The following is a 24,875-nucleotide window of genomic DNA, read 5'->3' on the forward strand; positions in this document are numbered from 1 at the left end:
GGTACGCGGGCCTCTCACTGCCGTGGCCTCTCCGGTCGCGGAGAACAGGCTCCGGACGCGCAGGCTCAGCGGCCATGGCTCACGGGCGCAGCTGCTCCACGGTATGTGGGATTTTCCCGGACCGGGGCACGAACCCACATCCCCTGCATCGGCAGGCGGACTCTCAACCACTGCGCCACCAGGGAAGCTCCAGACTTTACTTTTTAGAGCAGTTTTAGGTTTACAGAAAAATTACCCAGAAAGTATGGGGTTCTAACACACCCCCTCAACTCGACTGTTATTAACATCTCTCATTAGTGTGGTGCATTTGTTACACTTGATGAACCAGTATAGAACATTATTTTTATTTTTAACATGCTAGGTTTCCCCCCTATCTTTCACTTATTTATTTATTTATTGGTTGCGTTGGGTCTTCGTTGCTGCGCGTGGGCTTTTCTCTATTGTGGCGAGCGGGGGCTACCCTTCCTTGCAGTGCACAGGCTTCTCATTGCGTTGGCTTCTCTTGTTGCGGAGCGCGGGCTCTAGGGCGTGCTGGGCTTCAGTAGTTCTGGCTCACGGGCTTAGCTGCTCCGTGGCATGTGGGATCTTCCTGGACCAGGGATCAAACTTGTGTCCCCTGCATTGGCAGGCGGATTCTTAACCACTGCATCAGCAGAGAAGTCCCTAGAACGTTGTTATTAACTAAAGTCCATAGTTTACATTAGAGTTAATTCTTTGGCTTGTACAATTCACTAATTAATTTAATAGTTAAAACACTTTTGAATGGTCAATATGTGCTCAGGGTATAGAAAATCAAAAAGTCCCCAAAGATAGAGACAGAAAGATAAGCCTCCCTTCCAATCCTGCCCCCAGTTTTTGCAGGCTCCTTTCAGAGGCAGCCACCGTGATAAATTTCTCATGGGTCCTCAAAACCATTTTTTCTGCATTAAAAAAATTGGGGCAAAATTCATCTAACATAAAATAACTATTTTAAAGTGAACAATTCTGTGGCATTTAGTACATTCACAATGTTGTGCAATCACCACATGTATCTGTTTTCAAAACATTTCCATCACCCTGAAAGGAGACCTCCTCACTCCCCAACTCCTGTTCCCCCCAGCCCCTGGCAACCACGAATCTGCTTTCTGTCTCCCACCTATCCTGGATATTTTATATAAACTGGATTATACAATACATGGCCTTTTGTGTCTGGCTTCTTTCACTCAGCTTCATGTTTTTGAGGTTCATCCGTGTTGTAGCCTGTGTCAGTGCTTCATTCCTTTTCATGGCTGTATAATATTCCATGGTATAGATACACCATATGATATCTATCCATCACCAGTTGATGGACATTTGGGCTGCTTTCACCCTTTGGTGATTGTGAATAGTGTCGCTATGAATATTTGTACACAAGTATCGGTTTGAGTCCCTGTTTTCCATTCTTTTGGGTATACACCTAGGAGTGGAATTCTGGGTCATGGAATGATTCTATATTTAACTTTTTGCGGGACCATCAAATTGTTTCCCACAGCGGCCGCACCTCCTCAAAACTTTTTGTAGCACTTTCTTTGGGGATTTGGACAGAACTGCTCTGTTTGAGGGGAGGAGGAACCCAGCTGTGGAAAGTAGAGGACTTCCTCAATGCACCCATTTGTTGAGCTCCTCCCATGAACATCAGATGGACCTCTTTCTTTTATTCCCATTTTGGGGATGAGAAGACTGTGGCTCCCAGGGGGAGAGCCAGTTGGGGACCCACAGCATGTGTTTTTTCTGCTAGGAGTAGAGCTGGTGTCTGTCCCAGGAAAGACTGCAGCCTGCACCTGTCCTGAGGGATGGTGAGGTGGGCACAGGGTTTCTCTGGCCCTCCCATGCACCCACCCACCTGGAGCAGGGACCCCTTTTTCAGGGCTCACACTTTATCTTGTTCCAATTCCTTCCCATTTCAATCCTTCAGGAAGACATCTCTGTGGTCAGAATATCAGCTGCGATTTTCCTGGGTGGAGGTGGGGGCTTTTGCTGTGACTCCAAGTCCCCCAACTTCCTCTGAGGGTTACTGGAAAGATGAAAGGCATGCATGACTGTGAAAGTCACTGCGTACAGCAGGTGCTCAATAATTCTTTTGAGAGCAAAGGAAGGGAGGTAGATGATTGCCGTGCAAAATGGGCTGTCAGAGCAGAGCTGGGCCTGGAGGACGAGGGGAAGCTGGTGTGGGCAGAGTTGGGGGAGGGGCATGCAAGGTGGAGGGAACAGCATGTGCAGAGGCTCTGAGGTAGGAATGAACTTAGCCTGTGGCTGGAGTGGCCGGAGTTGAGTGAGTGAGGGGGAGAGTGGTGGGAGACAGAGTTGGAGGCGTCAGCAGGGGCAGGCCACACAGGGCAATGGGGTCCATGGAAAGGAGTCTGAATTGCTTTCAGAGTGTAATGGGGGGGCCATAGGAGGAGGGGGAAGGTCATGTCTGATTTAATTTTAGGAAGAGCCCTCTGACTTCTGTGTGGGGAATGGACTGCTGGGGGCCAAGGATGGAACTCGGGACCGATGGGAGGAGGCTACCACAGTGGTGAATTGACATGGATTGGGATGATGGATGGAGAGAAATGAATGGATGTGAAAGAATGTTTAGGCTGGATAACCAGCACCAGCTGGCAACAGATCGAATGGAAGAAGAAGGAGGGAGGTGGGGGTGAGGTGAATCTGATACCCGTGGGGGAATATCCAGGAGGTGGCTGGACCTATCAAGGGGGTCACTGAGACATGGGAGGCACCTCAGAGACGAGTCACGGAGGCCATGGGAGGGCATGAGATCCTCAGGAGGTGTGCACAGAGGGAGAGGAGACCACCCAGGACCAAGCTCTAAGGAATACCAACATTTACAAATTGGGTGAAGAAAGGGAGGGTCCAAAACGGACTGAGAAAGGGGAGCTTTGTGGCTGAGGTGGAAGATGGACAGGGTTCACCTCCCAAAGGGCTTTGGATACCAGGCTGGGGGGAGTGCGGAGCCATGGAGGGAGTTAGAACAGAGGAATGACAGGCCTTTAGAAAGGTGTCTGTAGTGGATGGGGTGGAAGCTAGACTACAGCCAGCTTGCCCAGGGGTTAGATGTGACCCATGTGACCTGTTGGCTGAATATGTTGACCCCAGCCCACCCCAAGAAGTCTTGGGCCTGCCAGGATGGTGACCCCCACCCCATCCCTCCAACTCCAGACCATACACAGGAAAGGTCATACCATGGTGGACTCAGAGATCATCTCTTACAGCTACCCCCAGTTCCATATGGGGAACTGGGGGTGACAGTAAAAGCAGTCAGTGGAGGAGTTAGGATTAGAACCCAGCTGCTTATGGTGTGTGTGTGTGTGTGTGTGTACATATTTTAGTAAGAAAGCCCCCTTCATATAGGTTCCTCACTTCACTCAGGCCTCTGCTCAGATATCCCTCTCCAGAGAGGCCTCCCTGGACCACTTCATCTAAAAGAATTGCTCCCCATCCTCTTACTCTGAGTATTAGTGCCCTGTAGCTGCTGTAACAGATTTCCGTGAACTGGATGGCTTAAAACAACACAATTTATTAGCTCTTGGATTTGCAGGCCAGAAGTCTGCAATCCAGGTGTCGGCAGGGCCACACTCCTTCTGAAAGCTCTAGGGGAGGATCCTTCCTTGTCTCTTCCAGGTTCTGGGGGCTCCAGGTGTTCTTTGGCTTGTGGGCGCATCACCCCAATCCCTGCCTTTGTCTTCACATGGCCTTCTCTTCTGTGTGCCAGATCTCCCTCTGCCTCTCTCTCACACTCTTTCTTTGGCTGTGCTACATGGCTTACGGAATCTTAGTTCCCTGACCAGGGATTGAACCCAGGTCCTTGGCTCCCTCTGCCTCTCTCTTAGAGGGACACTTGTGATTCCAGTTAGAACCTACCTGGATAATCCAGAATCATCTCCCCATCTCTAGATCCTTACCTTAATCCCACCTGCAAAGATTTTTCCATATAAGGTCACAGGTTCTAGGGATTAGAATGGGATATCAATGGGGGGGGCAATACTCAGCCACTCCCCCATCCCCACTTTACCTTCTTCAGAACATGTAGCCTTTCTGTGGTGTCCTAGCATGTCTATTGGTGGTCACCACCCCTAAGGGACAGGGCCATGTCTGTCCTGCCATCATTACATCCCCATGCCTAGAACAGAGTCAGACACATAGCAGGGGCTCAGAAATGATTTGCCAACTGAATGCTGAAGAGAAACATGTAGAACCCTTAGTGGAAGTCCTGGCCTGTGGAAGCCAGAGGAAGGTCACAATTCTTCGTAGTAACCCACTAGCTGGCTTCCCCGATATTGCTGGCGAAAATCATCATCCATCGCTAAATTGGTAAAGAAATAAATACCCATGGCTACTTCCTGTGGCGTGTGTCACCTAGAGCTGCCCATGGGAGAGGCAGCCCAATTGCACATCAGTGGTCTTAGTTCAGAGCATATGCCTGGGACTCGTGACTTGGAGCTCTCTGTGTGTCATTTTGGAAGGTTGCTTACTCCCTCCCCCTCCCCCTCCCCTTCCAGCCCTCCAGAGGGCATATTGCCTACACCAGACTTTCTGTATTTTAAAAAAGATTTTAACTGTGGTAAAATACACATAACATTTACCATTTTAACCACTTAAGTGTATAGTTCAGTGGTATTAAGAACATTCACATTGCTGTGCAGCCACCACTGCCATCCATCTCCAGAGCTTTTCCATCTTCCCCAGCTAAAACCCTGTATCTGTTAACATTAACTCACCATTTCCCCCTCCCCCAGACACTGGCAACCACCATCCTCCTTTCTGTGTCTATGAATGTGACCAGTCCAGGGACCTCATATAAGTGGAATCATACAGTATTTGTCCTTTTGTGTCTGGCTTATTTCATCTAGCATAATGTCATCAAGGTTCATCGGTGTTGTAGCAGGTGTTGCAGCAGGTGTTACAATTTCCTTCCTTTTTAGGGCTGCATAATATTCCGCTGTATGAATGGACCACATTTTGTTTATCCATTTTTTCGCTGATGGATGCTTGGGTTGCTTTCACTTTTTGGCTATTGCGAATAGTTCCACCATGAACACGAGTGTACAAATATCTATTTGAGTCCCTGCTTTCATTTCTTTTGGGGATCTACCCAGAAGTGGGATTGCTAGAACATATGGTAATTCTACGTTTACTTTTTTGAGGAACCACCATACTGTTCTCTGGAGCACGGCTGCACCATTTTACATTCACTCCTGCAATGCATAGGTTTCCAATTTCTCCACATCCTTGCCAACACTTGTTATTTTCTTACTTTCTTTCTTTAATAGTAGCCATCCTAATGAGTCGTCATGTCATCTGCCTTGTAAGTCAGACCATTCCAATGGGGTCCTCCACATTTGGTAATGACCCATCCACCTGCTTTCCCAGGACACAGTAACCAATAGAAACTTCACCTCTGCCTGGATGATGTGGTTGGACTTTGGCTGGTGGAAGAGCCAGTGGGTTGGAGGCCCTGGGAGGGGGCACCCCTGGCAGGGGTGGGTGGGTGTTGAGGACACAGGCGAGGACCTGCAGTGCAGGGTTTCTTTAGCTCTGTTGTCCAAGGAGGTGGGAGCACAGAGGGAACCCTTGGCTCATAGGACTGAGTGGAAACGATTGATGAGAGCAGGACCTGAGCATTTTCAGCAGTCTCCTTGGTGTTGTCTGAGATCCATGGGCCCTCAAATTGATTGAGGTTGGCCTTGGTGGGGGTTCAGGGGACCCCCTGCCAGCTCCCAACTCCCGTGAGTTGGAGGCACTGAGCTTGAATTGTCTTGAAAATGGAGAGAATGACGGGACCTGCCTTCAGGGGTTGCCTTAAGATTCCATGAAATGAGGCACCTAATGGTGGTGCCTGGCAGGTAGTAAGTGCTCTACGCCTGGTCACTGTGTTATTAATACTATTTGTTCACACCCACTCTGTTTTGCTTCCTTCAGGAGCTGACGCTAGGGCAAGGATTTGAGTGCAAGTAGTTTATGTGGGAAGTGATCACAGAAAAGACCAATAAGGGAGAAGGCAGTGAACCTAAAAGAATTGAAAACAGGGACTCAAACAAATACATATACATGCCTGGTCATAGCAGCACATTTCATTGTAGTCAAAAGGTGGAAACAACCCAAATGTCCTATAGAGGAATGGATAAACAAAATGTGATAAGTTCTTACAATGGACTATTACTCAGCATTTATAAGAAACGAAGCACTGATACACGCTACAAAGTGGATGAACCTTGAAAATATCATTCTGAGTGAAGAAAGCCACAAAAGACACGAAAAGTCGCTGTGTATGATTCCCTTTATATGAAATGCCCAGAATAGGCAAATCCGTAGAGACAGAAAAAAGATTAGCGGTTTCCAGGGGTGGGGGGGAGGGGGAGTGGATTGCTAAAAAAAAAAGGAGGAGGTGAAGAAGAAGAAGAAGGAGGTAAGACAGGGGAAAGGAGGCAGCTAACAGAGAAGGTTTCTCTTGTGGGCAGCTGAAGTTTAATCCTGCTGGGGAACCCTAGCAGTGCATACAGAACCCACACCTCAGAGTCATTGCACTGGAAAGGAGCTGGATTATTTATCCAGCAATGCTCATCAGTCATTGCTCGAGAGCTACTTTTGGCAAGAAGGAGGAGAGGGAGTTTGTTTCAATTTTCTAATACTCTGGCCACCTGTGCACGGGCAGAGAAGTTGGGAGGGATGCCCTGAGAAGTCAAGGCTGAGGGCATATGGGTGGGGCCAGCTGGCTGGAGGTCACTGCTCTGGGAAGAAGCATCCTTGGTGTCTGGGACTTACATGTATTGAGTGCCTACTATGTGCCAGGCACATCACGCTTGGCTTCACAGGTCATCATGTGTATGGCACACATGTGGCCAGAGGGTGGTTCCCACCTGCACTAACCCCCACCCTATGTGTCCCCCCAGGATGCTGCCCATCACAGAGCACCTGCTGCACCTCCTGGGATTGGAGAAGACAGCGTTCCGTTTGTATGCCCTGTCCGGGCTCCTTCTCTCCCTGCTCTTCTTCCTCTTCCGTCTGCTGCTGCAGTTCCTGAGGCTCTGCTGGCACTTCTATATCACCTGCTGCCGACTGCGCTGCTTCCCCCAGCCGCCCCGGCGCAGCTGGCTGCTGGGCCACCTGGGCATGGTGTGTGTGGCTGGGCAGGTGGACTGGGCAGGGCAGGGAAGGTACAGATGTTCAGTAAGGATGATGGACCTGCTGGCTTCCCTCATCCCCCCAAGAATCTAGTTGGAGCCATGAACAGACCCATTTTACAGGATCTGAGTGAGACTGCGGTTCAGAGAGGGCAAGCAGGAACCCAGGATCACACAGCTTGGATGAGGCAGAGCTGACTCTAAAGTTCTCTCTACAATTCCAGGCTATTGCTGTAGCAACAGGTACCAGTGCTTGTGAAATCCCAGAGTGGGAGGCAGGGCACCCCTGTAGATTTTGTTGCTTCACCTAACCCACAATGTGGTTTCACACACTCTCTCTTTCTCTTTAATGCTGTGGTCCCAGGTGAGGATTCCAACCCTTTTCTTTCATTTCATTTCTTATTTCACATATATATTCCAGGTATTATTTCAGGCACTTTATAAATATTAGCTCATTTGGTCCTCTTGACAATCTTAGAAGGTAGGTCCTGTGACTATCTCCATTTTTTCTCCAGAGAATACTATGGCACAGAGAGGTTAAGTAGCTGGCCTTAGGTCACAGAGCTTGTAAGTGGCAGCGTCTGGGTTTAAACCCAGGCTGTCTGGTTCCAGCGTCCCTGATCTTAACTGTCTACCCTTGCCCCTCTAGCTTCTGGATGAGAAAGGCTGGACTTTTCTAAAAGGGCTTCAGAGGTCAGAAGAGAGAAAGTCAGACTCCTAAGGGTGCTGAGGCTTTTGGGGCCAGAGTCCAGCCTCTATTTCCCTGCTGGACTCAGCTGATCCCCCTTCCAGGCCCAGATGAAACCGAGGGACAGTTGTGGAGACCTTCCTCATGCTGAACTTGGAGGAAGACTTTGGAGAGGCACTTTGGGGCAATGGTCACCAGTGTGGACTTGCCAGTTTCTGCCATGAGCTGCCTGTGTGACCCTGACAAGCTCTTTCACCTCCCTGTGCCTCAGATAACTCATCTGCAACGTGGAACTATAATCATTCCTAATAATCTCGTGGGATTGTTTCAACGATTCCTGAAGTCATGTCTGTGGTATGCTGGGCACTGAGCCTGCTACACCGCGGTGGATGTATGAGCTCAATTCTCGGGTCCTGCGGAGACTGGAAGTAACAAGTGATTCTAGACACATTTTAGATACTGCTTGGAGTGAGTGTCTCAGAAGAAGGAAGCAGGAGACATTTCCACTCAATAGTGCAAGAAACATTCATTTTATTATCCTCCTGCAGCCAGCACTCACCAAGTTTTGGCTGTACCTGAATCTCCTCCCTCTTTCCCATTCTCCAACCACTGCTCAGGCCTCCTCCTCTCCTGCTGTTCCATGGTCCAGGCTCCTCCCTGGGCTCCTGCCTTTAGTCTTACCCCTCCAGTCCATCCCTCATCCTGGTCCCAGAAGGATTCCTGAATCCAGCCATGTCCCTCCCCTGCTTATACACCCTCCATGGCTCCCCATTGCTGTCCTGAGAAAGTCCCAGCTTCTCAGCTGGAGTTCAAGTCCCTTTAGACTCCAACCCCCACCCTCCTCACCTGTTCTACCATCTCCCTCTAGTCCCATAGAATGACTTTCTGCTCCTGGAACAAGCCTCTGACTTTCCACCTCCATGGCCTTTGCCGAAACTGTGCCCTCTGCCCAGAATATCCTTCTCTGTTAGATGAACTTCTACTCATTTTTCATGCCCCATATCCAATGCCCTTGCTCCAGGAAGCCCTCTGGCATGGATGGTGGTCCTGGAAATAGTGGCCAGCCTCTGGTGCCATGGGCGGTTGGCCAGCACCAGTTCTGAAGTCCAGCCTTGACCCCGTGGGCCCATCCTGCCTCCCAGGCCATGAGACCTGGATGATGCCATGATCTCCCTTGGGTGTGGACAGGCTCAGGGCTGAACCTGATCAAGAAGGAGACACAGAAACCAGAGAGGAGTCATTTGTTCATTCATTCATTCATTCTACAATTGCTGGACCCTACCATTGGCCAGGAACTGGGTTAGGCTCCTTTATATCTGAGCTCTCCCAATTCTCATAACCTATGAAATAGGGATGGACCTGCCCTATATTATGGATTCGATATTTGGGGCTCAGAGAGGTTAGGTGACTTGCCCAAGATCACACAGCCGCTGAGGGTGGATTTGAGCTCAGATCCATCTGACATTGAGCCTGAAGTGCTCTGCCTCATAGAACATGTTGGTTAAGAGCAGGCGTTTTGGAGTTTGGGGGCCTGTGTTCAAATCCTGGCTTTACCACTATGGCAGGTGATGCCAGTGTCTGCACACATCCTCTCGGCCCATGTCTGGCTGCAGTGGGCTGACTTCTAGTTGCTAGCACCTGTGTTCTAGGGCTTTCTCTAGCAGCTGAAGCCCACTCTGTGCGGGTGGACTGTGAACTTCAACCTCAGCCGGTGATTATGGGACTAGGGGAGTTGGTATAAAAACACCCCAGCCCCCTCACCTTCAGGTGGGTTGACTCTGAGATGGATGTCCCCCAGAGATCCCCAATGGGACTGAGCCCCAGTTGCCCATGGGAGTAATTCCCTTGACAACTCTTTGCTGGCTGCCTTTCCTCTCTATCTCACTTCTCCTCTCCCCACCCATGTTTCTGGGGATCACCCCCCAAATAAACTGCTTGCCCTAGAACCCTTGTCTCAGGTCCTGCTTCTAGGGGAGCCCAAACCAGGACAGTCGCTTTACTCACCTGTAACTTAAGACAAATCATTTGACCCTTCAGAGTAAAATAAAATGGGGAAAATGGTAGCAACTACGTCATAGGGTTCTTGTGTGGGTTGAAAAAATGCCCACAGCAGCACCCAACTGCAAGCACGTGTATGTGTTAAAGAGAATAATACTAGTAATATTTTGTTATGAACGTAGAGGTACTAGGTTAAGTGCCAACTGTTATCATTATTGCGTTTACTCTTACTGCTTTTATTTCTTGAACACCAGCCGTGTGTCAGGCCCTGTGCTGGGGCTCTTCCACTTTGCTATTCCATGAATCCTCTCAGCTACCCTCAGAAGGGGAGTTGACTTTTCTCCCAGTTTTCAGATGAGGGAATGGAGGCTCAGTGAGGTGCAGCCAACTGCCCACAATCATACAGCTCTTCCCGGCTTGTTTTGAGGGCAGGGGAAGTGGTGGGAGGGAAGGGGTGGGGGAAGCCAGGGCTGGACACCTTCTCACTACCCTTCTCTACCACCCTCTGCAGTATCTCCCGAATGAGACAGGCCTCCAAGATGAGAAGAGGGTGCTGGACAGCATGCACCATGTGATCCTGGTGTGGATAGGACCTGTCCTGCCACTGTTGGTTCTGGTGCACCCTGACTACATCAAGCCCCTGGTGGGCGCCTCAGGTAGGTGGGCTGGGCCTCTGAGTGATGAGTAAACCCTCAACTCCCAGAGCCTACCTGGGTTTCTAGGCAGGTGGGCAATCCAGAAGAAGGGCCATTTGAAGGATGAATAGGAGTTTACCAAAGCCACGATGGCAATACAGATAATGGGAACAGCATGGGAAAAGACGTGACAATAACATTCCCAGGAACTTTTAGAGAATGTTCACCTCTCAGAGTCAGAGCAGACATGTTCGGATAGGCAGTTGTTTGCCCAAGCTTTTGTTAAATGGTTGTTGCTCAATTTTAAGCCATGGCACTCCTATCATTTGGGTTCTGACACTCCCACTGTGGCTATCGCAGCCTTCAGGCTGGCCCTGACTGGCAGAGAGGGAGAGGTAGAAGGATTGCTTCTCCCTTCTGCCATCCACACCTATTTCAAGGTGCAGGATTCCCAAGTGTGCTTGGCAAGCTCTTGCTCAGGCTTCAACATGCAGCTCTAATGACCTCCTCCTCCAGGAAGCCTTCTTTGATTCCCCCAGACAGACCATAGGTCTCTCCTCTAGACTCTCCCATTCTCACTCCTAACCATTTAGCGCTGAATGTGTCTGTGTCTAGCACTATCTTCCTCATAAGAGGGGCTCTGGGCCCTCAGGGTGGCCTCGCATGTACCTGGGCATCTCCAGAGGCATAAGGGGACATTTGAGAGAGGAAGAATGGGAAATAAAGGGCTCCAGGAATTTTAGGACCTCTGGCCTCAGCTTTGGTCTCTGCAAACACACGTATGGAGACCACCTTCAAGGCTGCCCCCTGAGCCATGGAGGAGGAAGGGGCTGCCATCCTTCCCTTTCCCAGCTCTGCCCTCCTCATGCCTCAGTGTCCCCCATTATTGCATTTGTAAGGGAATGACCATCCCCACTGAACAAAGAGGGAAACCTGGACCCTGGGAAGGGTGACTCTTCCAAGGGATGGGCACCAAGTTGTGGAAAGAGTCCTGGGCCAGGACTTGGGTGGGCTGGGTTTGAATCCAGGCTGGAGCATGTACTTGCTGTGTGACCCAGCAATTCGTCTAGCTTCTCAGGGCTTCAGTTTCTGATCTGTAAAATAGGGTGGTTGTGAAGAGTCAGTAATATAGTGTGGGTTGGTTTTCTCTCTTCTGCCTTTTTAATATCTTTTTTCTTTCTTTCTTTCCCCCTCCCTCCCCTCTCCACCAGCTCAGAGCATCTGTTTTCTGAGTGTCACCCTGCATGGTTATGAGACTCCAAGTAGACCAGGCAGTAGAGCCCCCATCATAAGCTTGGCAATTTAGTAAATGCTCAGGCCTCTTCTTCTCCTCTCCCCTGCCCTCTCTCAGGACAGGCAGGATATCTAGTGCCTCCCCCACTGGAGGAGCTGGATGGTAGACTCCAGCTTGGAGAGGGTGGGGCTGTGTGAGTCAGGAGAGGCAACTTGGCATCAGGCCTCCTGGCCCCAAGGTGTCCGGGACCCTCCATGCCTGTCTGCCTGAGATTGGACAGACCTGGTCCTAAGTCGTTAATTCCATCCCCTACTGGGGCCTCCTTGGGACCGCATCTCGGGGGTTTGCTCCTCTAGGCTTAAACCCACGTAGCTGATGGGCCCTGAGAAAGGCATGGCTCTTCTTAGAACCTCTGTTTCTTCATCTTTTAAGGGGCATTTGGGATATACAGAGAAAGTAGGTGAGAATGCTTTATAGAAGACAAGGCAGGATATACAGGCATTTAATTGTAGCTTGCTTTCATATATTCGTTTTAAAAATTGAGCGGAAATCGCATACCATATAATTACTTATTTTAAAGTGTAAGGTGTTTAGTGTGGTCACAATGCTGTGCAACCGTCACGTCTCCCGAGTTTCAAAACCTTTTCATCACCCCATAAAACACTCCATAGCCATTAAGTTATCACTTACCATTCCCCCTTCTCTTCATCCAGTGGTAAACACTTTCTGTCCCCATGGATTTTCCTTTTCTGGGTATATCATAGGAAAGGAATTATACAAAATGTGGTCCTTTGCAGCTGACTTTCACTCAGAATAGTTTTTGAGGTTCATCCTCATTGTAGCAATGATCAGGACTTCATCCTTTTTTAAGGCTGAGCAATATTTCATTGTATGGATGTATGGATATACCATATTTGCTTATCCATTCATCCGCTGACATACATTTGTGTTGTTTCTACCTTTTGGCTGTTATGAATAATGGTGCTATGAACATATGTGTACAAGTTTTGGACATATATTTTCATTTCTCTTGGGTAGGTACCTAGTTGTAGAATTGTGGGGTCACGTGGGAACTCTATGTCTAACTTTTCAAGGAACCACCAAACTGTTTTCCATGGTGTCTGCGCATTCATTTTTCCCTATTAGGGTCCTGCTGTGAGCTGGGGACCCAGCTATTCATCTCACAAGTTCTTGACACAACTGAGCAATAATTATAGTCACAGTAGTAAAAATAGCCAACAGTGGTTAGTTATTCATTTATGTGCATGAATATTTAATGAGCACCTACTGTGTGCCAGGAGCACATTAGTTCATTGAGTTTTTTGTAGGGTTGCCATGAGGTAGGCAGGATTGTTTGATTTTCTTGCCCAAGTTTACACAACCAGTTAGGGCTGGGATTTGAACCCAGACCGGGCCGGCCCAGAGGCCAAGCTCTCAATCACAGTAATATGAAGCTTCCTGCTGGGCACTTGTATGGGCTTTTCTTATAGACCTTCTTCAGGGTAGATGTTACCACCTCCTTGTTACTGGAGGGGAAAGTGATGGGAGAGGCAGCCTGGACACAGGCTCTCCTGGCATTGAGTGCTGAGGGTTGGATTAGAGGAGGGACCTGAGGATGACAGAGCAAGGGTTTGGCTGGAGAGAAGGTTTGGAGAAGGTTTCCTGGAGGAGGCATCGGTGAAACTGGGCTTTGAAGGATGCATAGGAGTTTGCCTGATGAGAGGTCCCAGGTAGAGGGTCCTAAGTGCAAAAGTGCAGTTGTGTGAAAATGCCAGGGGAATTCAGGTGACTTGGGGTGTCTGGAGTGAAGATGACATGTGGGGAGAAGTAGGAAATGAGACAGGAGCTGGACTCAGAGCACCTATGTACAAAGTGAAGGAGCTTGTGTTTTATCTTGGGGGTGTTAGGGAGCCATGGGAGGTGTTTGAGCAGGATAGCCATTGGACAAGTTTGTGTGTCAGAAAGACCCCTGAAGGTCCTAGCGTGGAGTCCAGAGCCCAGAGAGGAGAGGAGTGACTAGACTCCCACCTCCTCCTTCAAAGCTGCCTCTTCCAGGAAGTCTGCCTTGACTTCTAGTAACCCTTTCTCTGTGCCTCCCTCTGCTCCTGGCACACATTCTACCTTCTTGCTAATTACATGGCATGTCTCTGCTTCCCTTTCCCACTACACCCAGAGCTCCTCCAGGCAGGGTGTGGAGCTGAGCCATCTCTGGGGCCCCAGCATGGGTTGGGCACAGAAAGGTGGCAGCACAGGTGTGTAGAATGGGAGAACGAGTGGACAGACGATTGTGCATACAATCGGCCAATGCCTGGGGAGTGTAGGTGGCTGAATCATATCTCAGGTAAAAGTGACATTACTTGAGTTTCAGGTACTTCCTTCCTGGGCCCTGCCCATTCTGTCCCAGATCTATTCAGCACATAGAAAGGGAATGCATTCACTCATCCATCCAACCACCCACCCACCCATCATCCATCCATCTATCCATTCATCCATCCATCCATCCAACCATCCAACCATCCATCCAACTACCCACGGATAGTTCTCATTCATTCATCCTTTGATTGGTTAATTCATTCATACAATAAAAATTTATTTAGCACCAATATGTTAGTGATCAACAAGGTCCCTCCCTTCAAAGCGCTTGTAACTGGATGGATACAATCCAGAGTGATTGGTGGGAGAGGGAATGGCATCCAAGCAGAGACTGGAAGAATGAGGAAAGAGTGTTGGAGGCAGAGAGGATGCCTGATGGAAAGACTCAGAACAGAGAGGGAACACAGCTTTTCAAGGACCTGAGAAAAGTTCTATGACGTTAGCAAGTTGGGTGTGTGCGGGAAGGGGTGGCTGTGGTGGAGGAGAGAGGTGTTCTGAGAATGGTCTGGACTGGGATACGTCATTCAAGGCTTTGTAAATGGGCTGAGCAGCTGTGCTTGAGGCTGATGGGGGTGTGGGCAGAAAAGGACATGGTCAGATCTAGAGTCAAGTAAGATCCCCCTGGGTCTAGGGTACAGGACAGACTGGAAAGGGCGAGGCTGGAGGTTGGGAGCACAGGAGGTGTAATTCAGATGGCCTGAGTTGGCAGAAAAGAGGGGGTGGATTAGGAGAAGAATCAGGTGAAGAAAGCCATACTGGAGAGAAAGCACGGCCTGGGCAAAGGTTTGGAAGTGAGGGACAACGTGTGGGGTTATTTGGTGTATGCTGAAGGATGAGATGGGAGAGGCATACAGCAGCAAGGTAGGGCAGGGCCCTCAGTGCTAGCCTGAGCTTGAGCTTTTTTACAAAGATTTTAGGAGCCATGGGAGGTGTTTGAGCAGGGAAGGCTCACGTTCAGATCAACATGTTATAAGGCTCTCTTTGGGGCAGGTGTGGAGGATGGGACTGGAGGGGTGACGTGGGAGGTGAGAGCCCAAAGTGGAGGCCCAAGGAGGTCATAAGCAGAGGTCAAGGGTCAAAACTCTGTTTTGAGACATCATCACCTCTTCTCTCTCCACAGCTGCCGTTGCCCCCAAGGATGACCTTTTCTATGGCTTTCTGAAACCTTGGCTGGGTGAGCTCGTCACTGGGTAGCCTGGAGCTGGGGCTTCAGGAAAGAGGGGGCAGGGTGTGGGGTTTGTTGGTGAGGTCCTTAACCTTGGTCTTCTGGGTCCAGGAGATGGGCTGTTGCTCAGCAAAGGTGACAAGTGGAGCCGGCACCGCCGCCTGTTGACACCTGCCTTCCACTTTGACATACTGAAGCCCTACATGAAGATCTTCAACCAGTGCACCGATATCATGCATGTGAGTCCCAAGGTTTCTTGGGAAGAGGGTATCCTGGAAGTGAGGCTGGTCCAGGCCCCAGCTCATGGGCAAACCATGTGATGCCAGGAAGCCTCACTTCCTTTATCTATAAAGTGGTCTTGTAGTGAACTTGCAGCTGGGCCATTGTCAACCCGGCTGAAGGTCTGTGGTCTCTACCCATTTGCCACGTGTCTTTCTCTTCCAGGCTAAATGGCAGCGCTTGGCAGAAGGCTCAGAAGTCTCCCTTGACATGTTTGAGCATGTCAGCCTCATGACCCTGGACAGTCTTCAGAAATGCGTCTTCAGCTACAACAGCAACTGCCAGGAGTGAGTGTGGCCTCCCTGGGGAACATAGGGTCAGCTGCTCCAGGGGCGAGGTGACGAGAGGAAAAAGGAAACTCTTAGCTGTTAGGCACTCCTGCGCGGCTGGTGCTCTGTCACTGACAGGCTGTGTGGTTCCGGGAAACTGACATCACCTCTCTGAGCCTGTTTCCTCATCCCCCAAATGCACATCTCCATCCCATCCCCACAGTCATCGTATGAGAATTATAGGGGATAATGTGAGTCGATAGCTTGGCATACAGTAGGTGCTCGGTAGATGCTAGTTTCACTCATTCCTCCGCAGAAGGTACGTGGTCTTTGGAAAGACCCTCCCCACACTTTCTGAGCCTCAGTTTCTTTGTGAAATAGGGATGATAATCCCTGACCTTCTGAGAGATGTTTAAAGCATAAAATGATATAGCACTGCCCTGGCACATGAGGGATGTCGAGTGAATATTTGTTGAATGAGTGAAATAACCATAGCTCTGGTTCATTCATTCATTCGTCAAATATTTGTTGTGTACCTACTATGTGCCTGGCACTATGCTAGCCACTGGGGATATGGTGGTAAGCACTAAGCCCAACTCCTTGGAGCTTACAGTCTAAGTGGGGATATAAGGAATAAGGGACATAATGACTGTCAAGTTTGTAGCACATAGTAGGTCCTCAACGACAAGCTACTGACTTTGTTACTCAGGGCCTTCTAGCGGTATTGTTTCCGTTGGGTAAGGTGGAGATGGCCTTAGTAATTAATTCGTTAATTGATCCAAGAAATATTTATCGAGTGCCTACTGTGTGCCAGCTCTAGAGTAGAATACAGTGGTCAACAAAACAGATAAGGTCTTGCTCATCTGGAACTTACATTTTAGTGGGAAGACAGGCAGTAACCATGAACAAATAAACAAGAAAATGCCAGTTGGTGATTAGTGCATGAAAACAACAAGCATGCTTCAGAACTAAGGACAGCTCTTTGCAATCCTGCCCCCTGCAATTTAGTTTTTCTTTCTTTCTTTTTTTTAATGAGAACTTTACTGAGATGTAATTGACATACCATACAGTCCACCCATTTAAAGTATACAACCAATGGTTTCTAGTATATTCACAGGGTTGTGCAACCATCACCATAATCAATTTTAGAATATTTTCACCCAAAAGAAACCCTGTACATTTTAGCACTCATCTCCCACTTCCCACTTCCCTTCCAGATCTAGGCAATAACTAATCTTCCTTCTGTCTCTATAGATTTGTCTTTTATGGAAATTTCATATAGATGGAATTACACAGACTTCTGTTTCTGGTTTCTTTCAGTCAACATATTGTTTTCAGATTCAACCATGCTGTAGTTGAATTATCAATAATTCGTTTTAAAAATTGCTGAATAATATTCCATTTACCACATAATACCACGTTTTGCTTATCCAGTCACCTGTTTATAGACATTAAGGTTGTTTCCATTTTTTGGCTATTATGAGCAATGCTGCTATAAACATTTGTGTACAAGGTTTTGTGTGAATGTTTTAAATTCTCTTGAGTATATACCTAAGAGTAAAATTACTGGGCTATATGATAATTCTATGTTTAACTTTCTTGGAACTGCCAGACTTTTTCCATAAGTTGGTTGCACCATTTTACATTCCTACCAGCAGTATGGGAGGGCTCCAGTTTCTCCACACCCTCATCAACACTTGCTATTATCTGTCTTTTTGATTATAGCCATCCAGTTGGGGTAAAGTGGTATCTCATTGTAGTTTTTTTTTTGCATTTCCCTAATGGCCAATGCTGTTAAGCGTCTTTTCATACCCTTGTCGCCCAGTTGTATGTCTTCTTTGGAGAAATGTCTATTATATTCTTTCCCCATTTTAAAATCGGGTTATTTGTCTTTTTTATTATTGAGTTTTAAGAGTGCTTTATATATTTTAGATACAAGCTTCTCATCAGGTATATGATTGGCAAATATTTTCTCCCACTCTGTGGATTGTAGCCATTTAAGTTTAGTGATGCTACATCTATTTAGAAGTCCTCATCCCTCTTTGGGCCTGTTTTAAAATGTACCTAGAAACAGATCAAGAAAAATTGCCATTGAAAAGACAGTTTGTTACTTACTGCTCCCAAGATGAGGGGGCATGCCACACCACACAGGGCCACATGGGGAAGGAAGCCCCAGAAGAAAGCATGGCCAAAACATTTTTGGGGGTGTTCTACGGGAAGCAATGGGAAAGGCAGGGTATGTAGGCTTAAGATTGGCTAGTTTGAATAATTTCAGCAGGCTCTGGGGCACAGGGGTGCCCCCAAGTTATCCAGTGCCTGGCCCTGGGGTGATTAAGGCAGGGGGATAGTGGCTCAACCCAATAATGTTTGGAGTATGGACTCTGGATTGGCTGGTTTGCAAAAGAAAGGCATGCTCCTGGGTGAGTCATTTGCTATCTCTAAGAAATGGCTAGTCCTGGGAGGGTTGGTATCTCTCCAGTCAGTGAGGCCCCAGATGGCAGAGCATCAGGTATACAAGGAAATAAGAAAATAGAGTTAATTCAGGGCCTCTCTTTGTAACCTGCCCTTTGGGAGAGGAAGCTTGTCTTAGGGTACGGGGCTTTGCTCATGGCCTTTCTTCTCCCTGGCAGGAAGATGAGTGATTACATCTCGGCCATCATTGAGCTGAGCGCACTGGTGGTTCGGCGTCAGTATCGCCTGCATCACCACATTGACTTCATCTATTACCGTACAGCAGACGGACGGCGTTTCCGGCAGGCCTGTGACACCGTGCATCACTTCACCACGGAGGTCATCCAGGAGCGGCGGCGGGCGCTACACCAGCTGGGGGCTGAGGCCTGGCTTAAGGCCAAGCAGGGCAAGACCTTGGACTTCATAGATGTGCTGCTCCTGGCCAGGGTGAGGCTGGACCCTGGAGGGTGGAGCTCTGCCCAGGATAGCCTCCTCATGAGTTGCAGCAATAGTGCAAAATGATAAACTTACATGATAAACTTACATGAATCCAGACTTACATGGATTTAGAATGCAGGCAGATGCAAAACACGTAAGACTGTATTCATTCGTCAGCGTTGCCGTAAAAAAGCGCCACACACTGGGTGGCTTAAATGACAGAAATAAATTTTCTCAGTGTTGGTTTCTTCTGAGACCTCTCTCCTTGGCTTGTAGCTGGCTGTCTTCACCTGTGTTTTCACATTGTCTTCCCTCTGTGCATGTCTGTGTCTTCATCTCCTCTTCTTATAAGGACACCAGTCATATTGGATTAGAGCCCACCCTAATGACCTCATTGTAACTTAATCACGTCTGCAAAAGGCTTATCTCCAAATTAGGTCACATTCTGAGGTACTGGGGGTTAGGATTTCAACTTAAGGGTTCTGGGGTGGGGCTGGGGAGGGACAGAATTCAGTCCACAATACAAAGATGCAATACAAGACCTTGAAGAAATGTGACACTTGCAGAGATAGGTGGTCACCTATTTGTGGTGCTTCTGTGGAGTTTCTGGGCAGCACCTGGGTTCTGGATTCAGACAGTCCTGGATTCCGGTTCGATAATAGCTCTGCTGCTTCATGGATGTTTGACCTTAGTCATCTAAGTCTTCCCTCTGAGCCTCAGTTTCCTCTTTTACAGCGTGATGATCGTAAGACCTGATCACAAGATGGCTGTCAGGCATCTGGCAGGATGCTTGGCGCTAGGAGCTGCTGAAGAAATACAAAGTCCCTTCTTCCTCGCATCTTTGGCTCTCTTTCCATCTTTCTTAGACAAGTTGCATACATCTATCTGCCTGGAATCCTTTCCCCTGCAGCTTGGCTTAAGATAAAGAAGGGGGTGTCTTGACTTTGGAAGAACTCCTAGGATGTGGCGGGTGGGATGAAGTGAGCTGAGCAGAGTCTGCTGCCCATTCCAGGATGAAGATGGGAAGGAACTGTCAGATGAGGACATCCGAGCTGAGGCAGACACCTTCATGTTTGAAGGTGAGGACATGGGGTGTGGCTGGGGAAGGATGGGAAGGGGCCCCATTGTCTGAATACAGCATCTCCTCTATCTTTGGGCAGCATCCATTTAAGCTCCTTATCTGCCTGCAGGTCATGATACAACATCCAGCGGGCTCTCGTGGGTGCTGTTCAACTTGGCCAAGTACCCAGAGTACCAGGAGAAGTGCCGGGAAGAGATCCAGGAAGTCATGAAAGGTCGGGAGCTGGAGGAACTGGAGTGGTTAGTCTGGGGTCATGGGGGTGGTGGGGGCAGGTTGAGTTCAAAGCCTTGAGTATAAATCTCTGTGCTCTACCACTTACTGACTGTCTAACCTCAGACAAGTCACTTAAGCTTCTTGAATTTCAACTTCTTCAACTGTAAATCGGGGATGACAAGTCACGCGTATGTCTACCTCATAATGCAGGAGTTAAGAGTGTCTTAGTCAGCAACGGTTGCAATAATGCTGCCTAACAAACAGCCCCCTAAGTTCAGTGGTTTGCAGCAAGCATTTATTTATTGCTCTTGTCTGCACATATTTCTTGCTCTTGTCTGCATATTACTCTTGTTACTCGGGGCTGCACTGAGTTGAGTGGAGATGCTTCCTAGCTTAGGTTTGGGTTCAGGTTTTTTCCACGTCTCCTCATTTTTCATGGATGAGCAGCCACGCTGGGCATGTTATCCTCAAGACAGACTCCAGAAGCACAAAGAACCACACAACTTAAAACCTCTGCTTGCACTGTAACATTCCATTAGCTAAAGCAAGTCATCTAGGGCTTCCCTGGTGGCACAGTGGTTGAGAGTCTGCCTGACGATGCAGGGGACACGGGTTCGTGCCCTGGTCCAGGAGGATCCCACATGCTGTGGAGCGGCTGGGCCCGTGAGCCATGGCCGCTGAGCCTGCGCGTCCGGAGCCTGTGCTCCACAACCGTGAGAGGACCGAAAAAAAAAAAAAAAAAAGCAAGTCATCTGGCCAATCCCACCATGAATGGGGTGGGACATATGCTCCAGCCATCCAAGCAGAAGATACTCAGAATCACATGGCAAAGGGCATAGTGTAAAATTCCAATGTGGGGGGAAGTGTAAGAATCAGGAATAATAATCCGATTTACTTCAGATGTGTGCTGTGTGGAGCTGATTTTGGGCGATGCAAAGAAAACACAGCATTGAACAGCGAGAAAGTTCCTTTTGGTTCATTGTCAGCCATTTGGATTATGACCTCAGGGAGACACTTTCAGTTAGTGCCATTGTGTCTTTAACACCTTGCTAATCCTTGCTAATCTGCCTTTTTAACAAAGGGAGAAGATACCTCAGGTTCTGAGAATTGGGCAGGAGGTGGTATCTAGCCAGAATTTAACAACTGTCTTCTGTTTTCCCAGTGGTGTTTATATTTATGGATACCTTTATGCCAGGCATGCCATTTGCCCTTTATGGTAGCAGCAGAGAGTTTCTATGAAAGATAACCAGTTAGTGTAAAGAAAACAATCTAGATCATTAACCAAGGGTTATAATTAATCCAGCTTTTTTTGCCCTGAATTCCAAAGGAAAAAAAGCTAATGTACTGTAAGAAGAGGATGTATGGGTTTATAAATACTGAAATTGATCTATACAGGCTGGTAAATTGCTGCTACCCCAGGTCCCCCTGGCTGTCCTGGCACCTCCCCAGGGATGCCCCCTGACCTCCACATAATTCATCAGTTAAAGGCTTAATGCTGGGCTCACAGACGTCCGGCTAGTGCTGCTCTGATTGGTCAGGGGTCAGATATTTTACTTGCTGAGGGTTAGAGGTGTGTGCAGGGCACAACTGCAAATGCTTGAAGTTGGGGCAAGTCTGAGATCCTGGACTGGTTTCCTGCAGCTGCTCCTAATTGCCTGTGCACAGGTGTGTGTATATATGTCTGGGGAAGGGAGTGGCACCATGGCCTGGACCCTAGTTACCCACTGTTCCACATTCCCCAGGGATGACCTAACCCAGCTGTCCTTCACCACTCTGTGCATCAAGGAGAGCCTCCGCCAGTTCCCACCTGTGACCCTGATCTCCCGCCGCTGCACGGAGGACATTAAGCTCCCAGATGGGCGCATCATCCCCAAAGGTGCCCTCTATGTGCTCCCTGCTGCCTGCCTGCTCTATTGCCCATGGGGTCCTGGCCATGCCTGCCCCAGGTGCACCGTCCCTGTAGGCAGTTTATAGCCTGTTGTTTCTGGGGTGATGGGGGAGACTCAGTTGTGTGTGTGTGCTGGGGAGATAGAGGTTGGTGAGTTCAAGCAGAAAGGAAGGAGTGTGTGTGGCAGGGTGGGTCCTGTGAGGGTGCAGGTAGGGAAGGGTTGATTTCATTCCATTGCCAGATATTCCCTGGAGACCAGGTCCTGTCCTGGGTGATGCTGGGCATCTAGAGAAGCCTCATCCCCAGGCCCAAGCTTTGAGTACCACCCAGACTGGGGAAGATACATCAGGGCACAGACATTCCCAGACACATGGGGTGAGGAATGGGCTAAAGGGAGGGACAGAGGCTGGAGCAGCCCCAAATAAGGAGCGATGGCTGTATCTGGGGGTGGAATGCAGGGAGATGGGTGTATCTGGGATGGAATGCAGGGAGGGCTGCCTGGAAGAGGTAATGTGAGAGGTGAGGCTTGCAGGTTGGAAATGAGAGCATGTTTATGGAGCAGAGCCTCAGGGTGCAGACAGTGAAAGGCCTTGAATGCCAGGTTGAGGCACTTGAACTTGATCCTCAGGGCAGTAGGGAGCCATGGGAGGTATTTGAGCTGAGGAGGAGTAATGTCAGATATATGAGTGAGAAAGATCCCTGTGTGGCCAGGATGGCAGCTAGAAAGATGGTGATGGGAACCTCTTATGGAGAAGCAGGGGGAGTGGATGGGGCAGCAGAATTTTTTAGGAAAGGATGGGCAGGAAATGGTGGCAGATGGCTTGTGGGAATAGCATGGCTTCAGGGAGAGCCAGGGAGGCGTAGGTCTCCAGAGGAGGTCCTGGTTTCCCTCGGTTCCACTGACCCAATGACCCCACCCCTCCCCACAGGAATCATCTGCTTAGTCAGCATCTATGGGACCCACCATAACCCTACAGTGTGGCCTGACTCCAAGGTGAGCTCCTGCCCCAACCCTCTCTTCTCTCAGCTTCTTTCTTCTCAGAAGGGGCAGTCCTTGGTCAGCAAGGCCTCCCCTCCCCTCCCCTCCTCCCCAGGGAGCCAGATGGCAGGGCTGGGTGTAGGGCTTGAGTCCTCCTCCCATTTATTCACCCATTCACTCTTAATTCATTACATCAGCAAATCTTTATTGAGCATCTACCATGTGTCAGACCCAGTGCTGGGCACTGAGGACAGAGGAAGATACTGTCTTTGCTCTCACGGAGCTCACAGTGAAGTGCAGAGGAATAAAATAAGCTGATAAACAAGATCATTTTGGATGTTGATAAATGCGCAAAGGAAACAAAACTGGAGTGGGTCGGGGGGTGGGGGAGAGAACTTTAGCTCACACGGTGAGGAAAGGCCTTACCAAAGAAGAGATGTTTGAGCTGAAACTGAAAACATTTACACTGAAGAGTGAGGAGCAGGGAAAAGTGTGTTCCACATGAAGGAAACAGCAAGTGCAAAGGCCCTGTGGTGGGAATGGGAAGGAGGCAGGTGTGGCTGGATTGTAATGAGGTTCTCTCTGTCCTGCTGGTCCGGTACCCAGAGGCTGAGGGCGGGAACCAGGTTGGGATGGCTGAACCAGCCCTCAGGCTCACCCCCAGTCTGCTCTTGCCTAGGTGTACAACCCCTATCGCTTTGACCCGGACAACCCACAGCAGCGCTCCCCGCTGGCTTACATGCCCTTCTCTGCAGGACCCAGGTAACTTCTATTTTCCCCAGTCCAGGTGAAGCGTAGGAGGAACATCGAGGTCAGTGGAAGATCAGGGATGCACCCATCAGGAGCAGAAACCACGTCCACTCGGGTGTCCCCGCCAATCCGGTACCCTTTTCGTGCCCTCAATACACCAGGAAGCCCCCAAATCAGATTCTGCTATATCATCCATGGGTACCAACTATCTACAGTGTGGCCTGACTCCAAGGTGACTCCATGGCATACAACTATCTACTGTATGCCAGGCCCTGAGTTCTGGGCTCACATGCTCCTAATGGCTCTATGATGCCTTTGTCTGGAAGTTGAGGTTCAGAGGGGGAGGTCATTTACCACATCCCAGGGACCCCGCACACACAGAGGCTGGGCCTGAGCTCCCTGTTCCCCGTCCTCCAGGAACTGCATCGGACAGAGCTTCGCCATGGCTGAGATGCGCGTGGCCGTGGCGCTGACGCTGCTGCGCTTCCGCCTGAGCGTGGACCGAACGCGCAAGGTGCGGCGGAAGCCCGAGCTCATTCTGCGCACGGAGGATGGCATCTGGCTCAAGGTGGAGCCGCTGCCTCCGCGGGCCTGCGGGTCGGCGCGCCCCTGAGGATCCCCGGGGGCCCAAGCCCCGCCCAGAGAGGCCCAGGTTCCGCCCCCGAGGGCCCAGGCCCCGCCCTCAAGATCCTGAGGGCATAGACCACGCCCGTCGAAGTCCAGGCTCATTAAGCAGCCTTGTGGCACAGGTCACACCCACTTAAGGCAAGGCTCCGCCCCTGGAGGGTCTGATCCCGCCCCCTGAGGTCCAGGTCCCGACCCCGGAATGCCAGTTTCTGCCCTCTTGTTTGAAGGACCAGGATTGGCCACTCCCCTCGGGCTTAGGCCCCGCCCCAGCATCCTTCGGATTCAGGTCTTCAGGCTCCGCCCATTGAGACTTCCGAGGACCTAAGACCTGACACCTAAGGCCTCCGGGATACAAGCCCAGTCTACTTCAGATCCCGGCTGGCTTTTTTTGTTTTTTTTGTTTTTGTTTTTTTTTTTTTTTGCGGTACGCGGGCCTCTCACTGTTGTGGCCTCTCCCGTTGCGGAGCACAGGCTCCGGACTTGCAGGCCCAGCGGCCATGGCTCACAGGCCCAGCCACTCTGCGGCATGTGGGATCTTCCCGGACTGGGGCACGAACCCATGTCCCCTGCATCGGCAGGGGGGCGCTCAACCACTGCGCCACCAGGGAAGCCCCCCGGCTGGCTTTTAAACTGAGGATTTGAGAACTGGAGCCTGAGATCAGAAC

At 49.6% G+C, this 24,875-nt stretch overlaps 1 protein-coding gene across 1 annotated transcript in view; it reads left to right on the forward strand.

Annotated features, from left to right (window-relative positions):
* CYP4F22 (cytochrome P450 family 4 subfamily F member 22) overlaps positions 1 to 24,565 on the forward strand; it is a 27,902-nt gene extending 3,337 nt beyond the window's left edge. The window contains exons 2-13 of the mRNA XM_024767387.1: positions 6,912 to 7,134; positions 10,340 to 10,484; positions 15,191 to 15,244; positions 15,347 to 15,474; positions 15,680 to 15,801; positions 18,414 to 18,681; positions 19,685 to 19,751; positions 19,863 to 19,992; positions 21,709 to 21,842; positions 22,784 to 22,848; positions 23,513 to 23,595; positions 24,001 to 24,565. Coding sequence (XP_024623155.1) covers positions 6,913 to 7,134; positions 10,340 to 10,484; positions 15,191 to 15,244; positions 15,347 to 15,474; positions 15,680 to 15,801; positions 18,414 to 18,681; positions 19,685 to 19,751; positions 19,863 to 19,992; positions 21,709 to 21,842; positions 22,784 to 22,848; positions 23,513 to 23,595; positions 24,001 to 24,196 — 1,614 coding nt within the window. The 5' untranslated portion in view covers position 6,912 and the 3' untranslated portion in view covers positions 24,197 to 24,565. The remainder of the gene's footprint in view (positions 1 to 6,911; positions 7,135 to 10,339; positions 10,485 to 15,190; positions 15,245 to 15,346; positions 15,475 to 15,679; positions 15,802 to 18,413; positions 18,682 to 19,684; positions 19,752 to 19,862; positions 19,993 to 21,708; positions 21,843 to 22,783; positions 22,849 to 23,512; positions 23,596 to 24,000) is intronic.
* The last annotated feature ends 310 nt before the right edge of the window (positions 24,566 to 24,875 follow it).

Source organism: Neophocaena asiaeorientalis, unplaced genomic scaffold (assembly GCF_003031525.2).
Source record: "Neophocaena asiaeorientalis asiaeorientalis breed wild unplaced genomic scaffold, Neophocaena_asiaeorientalis_V1.1 scaffold87, whole genome shotgun sequence".
NCBI classification, from domain to species: Eukaryota; Metazoa; Chordata; class Mammalia; order Artiodactyla; family Phocoenidae; genus Neophocaena; species Neophocaena asiaeorientalis.